Source organism: Mandrillus leucophaeus, unplaced genomic scaffold, assembly GCF_000951045.1.
Source record: "Mandrillus leucophaeus isolate KB7577 unplaced genomic scaffold, Mleu.le_1.0 Scaffold527, whole genome shotgun sequence".
Taxonomy (NCBI): domain Eukaryota; kingdom Metazoa; phylum Chordata; class Mammalia; order Primates; family Cercopithecidae; genus Mandrillus; species Mandrillus leucophaeus.
This window is the reverse complement of record NW_012105664.1, coordinates 1,153,797-1,159,796: the sequence shown is the minus strand read 5'-3', so window position 1 is coordinate 1,159,796 and position 6,000 is coordinate 1,153,797. Positions and strand designations below refer to the sequence as shown.

Sequence of the window (6,000 nt, the reverse complement as noted above, 5' to 3'; positions counted from 1 at the left end):
GAAGTGATGGCCAGGAGGGACGGCTCACAGCGGGGCAGCTCACTCCAGACTGGATTCAGCACTAACACCTGGGGGGCACCTGGCACCAGGGACGCACGTTCAAGATGGTAAGCCGGGGTCGGCTGGCCCTCTCCTGCCGGGAGCGTGCGCGCGTGGACCTGCGGTGGTGTTTCCGGGCTGCCCTGCCCTCCAGCCTGCCCCCTCCAAAGGCGCCTTCGCAGCTGTCACTCAGCTCTTTTCCAGAAGTGACATCAGAACCTCCGTAGCTGAGCAAAACCCAAGAACATTAATGGCACCAAAGGACAACCAGCACGTTGGCAATGGTGGGGAAAGTCAACTTCTTCGGAACAGTCTGGAGTCTCCAGGGCCCAAATTCGTGACCTACAGAGGCAGCCCCTGTCCTGTGCGAATATACCAAGCCTGCTTCTGGGCCCTCACCCAGCTCCCTGCTGCACCCAAGTGACACGGGCAGAGGGAAGCACGGGCTTTCTACTAACTGCGTGACCTTGGTTCTCTCGGTCTCCTGACCTGTGAATCTGCCCCGTGCCTCAGTTTCCCCATCTGTGCCACAGCAACAGAAACACATCCACCACTGTTGTGAGGCCAATCCATTTTGCAGTTTGCAAAATGCCAAGCACAGGCAGTGCCCAGAACCCCAGAAGGGTGGAACAAATGGTCACGGTTCAAAAAAGGATACAGTTCATTTTCTGAAACACCTCTGTCCACAGCCCAGGAGGCCAGGAGACCCAGGATCTGGGCTGGATTCAGCCCTGTACGTAGGGAGCCACCCTCCCAGCCCCCTCCTAGCCTCTGGGCACTACCAACTCCGCCCATAGCCTCTCCGTTCTGGAACATTCTCAGCACTGCAAACCAGAGCAGAGACCCAGAGTCCAGCCAGGGGCCTCTGGCTACCAAACTCCAACAGCCAGCAAGACCCAGAGAGAAGGCCCCTGAGGCTCCACCATGTCAAGTTTGAAAAACCCCTAATGGCATCAGGGCGAACTGCAGTGGGTTCCAGGTGAAGCAGCGGCAGCAGCCAGGCTGAGTGGCTGTATGGGCCTGCGCCCCCACCCCCGTCCTGCGAGGTCAAGGCTGGGCCACAGTACCTCTCACAGCTCTGCGGGAGGCCGGGCGGCTTGTCCTGTGAGGCCTGCTCCTGAAATAAAAACCCAGAGAAAAGAGAACGGGTCACGCGGGCTCCTGCCTCCCTGTGGGCACAGTCGCGCAGTCAGCTCTCCCTCCCCACCGCCTCGGCCCAGCCTGCTCCCCTGCCTTCTCCTGTCTCTTCTGCAGCCAGGTGGGTACGACCCGGGGGGCATCACAATGGGAGCAGGCATGGAGGTTTTTATCTTGTTGAAACGCTTGGACCCAAGTGGATTAATAAAAGCTGGGAGCCACTTCCTTTCCAAAAATGTTAACCCACTTTGATCAACCCTCAAAAAGGACACATTGGTGCTATGAAAGCTTTTCACAGTCTCTGGCATCCTGTCCCAGGGAAAGCATCCTCTAAACCTGTATCTATAAAAATCACAGCCTCCGTCTTGATGTGGCTTACAGAAAGTATGAAATCTAGGGAGAGGTGAGAACAGAACCTGGGTGACTGTCCCAGAGCCGAGCAACCCCAACCTCTAGGACTAAGACCCCAGGTCACTGTGCGGACCCCCGGTGGCCGCAACTGCCCAGTCATGGGACAAGCTGGGGGGAGGGGCACACACCTCTTGGGCTGGTTCCACCGTCAGCTGGACAGCTGGGCAGGGGCTGGCAATCCCAGGCCCGCCAGGCAGTGGCGGGTTTGCTGGTGGCAGAAGCGTGGCGGTCTGGGTGGGCACACTCTGCGCAGAGACGGACACCGTGGCCAGGGAACTGGGGAACTGAGGCAGGAGCTCAGGGGCGGTGGGCAGCAGCACTTCCGGCAGAGGCGGGGAGAGGACCGCAGCCGGTGGCACAGGCACGGTGGGGACCTGAGCGGTGACATCCACAGCATAGGGAGCTGGGTGGCCAAGCAGAATCTGGGGACACAGGGGACAAGATGCAAGTCAGGGCCGGTGCTGCCTTCACTGAGGGAGTCATTCCCAGGTGTATCTGGGAACACCAAGACCAAGATGGGAATGCCCCTCTCCGGTCCACACCCTCCCCAAGGGGAGTCCCTGTCTCAGAGCACATTTGCCGTATGGAGTGAGCAGAAGCAAACAAACATAGGCATTCTCACAGCCCTTTCTGTGGAAGAGTCTATTTGTGTGGAAAGGTCAGGAACCGGGCTCTATGAACCTGCCAAGCTTGGCTGAAGGGTCAGAGAAGAGGACACACAAAGCATCAAAGCCAGGCCCCCCCACCCCTTGGGTCCCGCGGCAGCCTGCCCCATCTGGCCCCCTGGTCAGAGCGCGCATAGGGCCTCAGAGTGCGCACCGACACCTGCCGCCTTCTGGAGGGCGACGGCGGCTTCGGCTTGGCTCTCTCACTGTTCTCATCTCCCTCTAAAAGCTCTTCGGCAGTAAAAGGTAAGACAAGTGGGGAAAGAGGAACCATGGACTGGAAAGTGCAAGTACCCTCTGTCGTCTTCCCCCATTCTGGAGGTGGGAAGGCTGAAAATGTAGAGGAACTTCTCACCTCTCAGGGCTGGAAGGAACAGCCACATTCACTGGGCCTGCTGGCCCTGAGAACCTCTGTTGGCAGCCAGTGGCCGGGTCAGAAATACCAAGCCCCAGCCTGGCCGGTGGCCACTTCCCTCCTGGACAGACAGACACCCCAGCTGCTGCATTCAGGGGACCCCACGGGGTGGCCGGCCCAGCTCATCAACAGACTTCTGGACCCTTCCCCAGCCAAACAGCAGGGACAGCCACTGAGTCTGGCAGTGACCCTCACATGTCACAGGGCACCCCTCTGTAGCCACTAACTGTGGCCAGAAAGGCTCTTCAGGTAGGAAGGCCCAGACAGCAAGGCCCCCCTCCTGCTCCCTGCTGTGGCCCTCGGCTTTCTGAGAAACAGACCTGACTGTGAACCAGCAGGCTCTGAGCTGCCGCTGAAACCTGCTGGGACCAACAGTGCTTACTCAGGTGGGCCACAGGACGCACGCGATTCCTCCCACTCACTGTCTAATCAAACGCCACCTTGCTATCCAATATGTACCACCCCTTCCCCTTCCTTCTCTACACACAAAGCCCTCTGGAGATAAGACAGCAAGAAGTGATGGCCAGGAGGGACGGCTCACAGCGGGGCAGCTCACTCCAGACTGGATTCAGCACTAACACCTGGGGGGCACCTGGCACCAGGGACGCTTCACCCCAGACCCCTTCACATTAGGGCCACGCCAGCCACTTTCCTGCGGAGGCTGAGGCTCGAAAGGCAGGGCTGTGCCACAGTTACAGGACTGACAGGGCTCAGAGCTGGGGTAAGGCCAGGTAGGAGGAGGTCAGGTGAGGTGGCCCAGGTGGGAAAATGCCAGGAAGGATGGGACCCAGGTAAAGAGGCCCAGGTGCAAGAATGCCCAGGTGGGAAGGCTCCCATGCCAGCCTCTCTCTCCTCACTCAAGTTTGAACAGAATAGTCTGCAAGTCCCAAAACGTGAGTGGACTGGGTAGGGGTGCAGATCCCCGTGGGAAGGCCTCCCACCAGTGGGGTGCATATCCTGTGTTCCAGAGCACCCCTTCACAGCCAGCCAGCATGCTGCCATGAGGTATCCACCTGACCTGACACCAGGACATGGCCCCAGGTCCCACCATGACCACCCTTGCAGCCAGCAGTGCCATCTGCCCCCAGCCCCCACCCCGCTATTGGCCTCGCTTCCTCACCCTCCCTAAGATGGGGTTGTCACCCTGCCTCATCCTGACAAGGTGCTCTTTGAAGGGCAGACCTCAGACAGACGCCCTGTGCCCCAATGCCAGCCACACCAAGGCTGCCAGACCGGGCCTGGGTGAGGGCAGGCACAAAGATACCACAAGAGCAGGGGCCATAGAGCCGTGGGGAGGGAGGGACACAGAACCTATCAGGCACGGCCTCCTGCACCTCCTGAGCATTCAGAACACGGAGGAGACGCAGATGCCCCGCGCTGGCGCCAGCCCCCACCTCCCTCAACCTCACACACATCTCTTCCTGAGAGGGGCCACCCCGGGCAGAGCTGCCTCCTTGCCTGGCCCCCAGCTGCCCCTCAGTCAAGGTGCTCAGGGGTAGCACAGGCCCAGCGAAGGGAGCGGGAGGACAGAGCAGCCAGGAGTCCTTTGCATCTCTGGGTCCTGAGGGTCCCCAGACGCTGGGAGGGTGAGCCCCTGGCCAGCAAGTGATTACCTGGCTCCCCGGTGCAGCAGCTGGAGCAGCTTGTTCAGGAAGGTGGGGCTGGAGGGGCTCAGGGCGCACAGGCAGTGCCGGCTGCGGGGGCAGCACAGGTTGTGGGGGCAGCGTGGGTTGTGGGGGCAGCGTGGGTTGCGGGGGTAGCGTAGGTTGCGGGGGCAGTGCCGGCTGGGGAGGGGTGGCCCTCATATTCTGCACCGTGTGGTGGGGGGAAGGAGGGACATCGGTGGGTGCCATCTGTGGGAAGGCCACTGGGTATACAGGTTGGGCTGGGAGCTGGGCCACGGCAGAATGAATGGACAGGGCGGCCACGCCCGGTGGGGCTACGGCCAGCAGGGGGATGGTGGCCGGTGCATTTGGCACAATGGTCCTGCAGGGCACGGCCAGGGGTGTCCCAGGGGGGTGGGGCAGCTTCACAGCCTGCAGAGGCAAGGCTGGGGACGCAGCGGGGAGTGGGGCAGCGAGGCTCGGCAAGATCACGGCTGGAGAGAAATACTGAGGCGGTGGCACGGGAGGCACGGTCGCAGTCGGCAGGTCTGGGAGGGCCGGAGGGAGGCCGTCGATTCCCGCCAGGGGCGTGATGGGGGGCACAACAGGAATCGGGGGCATCTGAAAGAGACACAGAAGTGTGTCAGTGTGGGCCCCAACCAGGGTCCCTGACCACAGCACTTGCATGCAAGGACAGCCACAGTCACTGGGGACGAGGGGACATGGGATGAAGAGAGCATGACCCTTTCCCTCCGAGACACCTTTGTGTAGCTGCTGTTGAAGGGAACCCAAAGATAAACCCAATAGAAGCAGAAATCCCAACTATGTAAAGCTCTTCAAATAGAAAAGGAAAGTTGGCAGGCTGGGAATGACCTGCTAGATCACCCCTGGTCCAGCGCAGGGAGATCTCCCTGTGTCCACACTCACGACAGCCCTGCTGGGGGCTCTGAGGGAGTCAGGGGCAGCTCACATAGTGTGAGCAGCAGGAGCAGTGACCACGAGTCATAGAGGAGTGACTTCAGAGCCCTGGAGAGTTTTCATTTGGAAGGGCTGGGACTGTCAGGGCCACCAGACTGGCCCTGAGCATCTGAAATCACCTTAGCCTGATCCCTGCAACATGCACAAATTCAAGTTGAAACCTAACTTCTCAGAGGGTTCTCAGAGAAAGCAAATCTTTGAGCCCCCTTAGCTGGCTCAGGGGACACCCCTATCCTGTCCAGCATTCCCCACAGCAGGGACTCCCGAAACCTCGCCTATATCTTCTCAGCAATGCCTGTGCCTCCTGGGGGTGGCTGACACCCAGCGACGCGGACTTAGCATTTCCATCTTTGACAGCCTTCTTGTGCATGCTGGTGTGTGTCACGGCCTACACCTCCATGCAATCAAGCAGCAGCAAAAATGCACATGAACTCCTGTCTGTCTGAACGAGCAAGATAATGATTTCACTAGACTCTGAAGCTGCCTAACGGCCTAGGGTGACATCTGGGCCTGAGCAGGGTGAGACAATACAAAAGAATCTTCCAGGTGGGGCTCGTGAATCACAGGAACACGCGCTTGCCCCATCTTCAGAGTGAAGCACACTTCTAGTCTGGGTCACCGAAGGCCTCGGGAACACCTAGAATCCTCCATGCCATTTACCTGGGCAATGGTGCCCTGGCCCTGGAATCATTCTGCACCAGTTACATGCAGTCGGGTCCCTCGAGTGATGGACAGTGTCCCCAGAGAGAGA

The 6,000-nt window shown here is 59.8% G+C and overlaps 1 protein-coding gene across 1 annotated transcript in view; it reads right to left on the bottom strand.

Annotated features, from left to right (window-relative positions):
- Window positions 1-6,000, bottom strand: part of WNK2 (WNK lysine deficient protein kinase 2) — a 191,408-nt gene that overhangs the window by 70,053 nt on the left and 115,355 nt on the right. The window contains exons 13-16 of the mRNA XM_011996877.1: window positions 4,281-4,892; window positions 1,716-2,009; window positions 1,107-1,156; window positions 98-266 (exon numbers count right to left, since the gene is read on the bottom strand). Of these exons, the coding sequence (XP_011852267.1) occupies window positions 98-266; window positions 1,107-1,156; window positions 1,716-2,009; window positions 4,281-4,892 (1,125 nt within the window). The remainder of the gene's footprint in view (window positions 1-97; window positions 267-1,106; window positions 1,157-1,715; window positions 2,010-4,280; window positions 4,893-6,000) is intronic.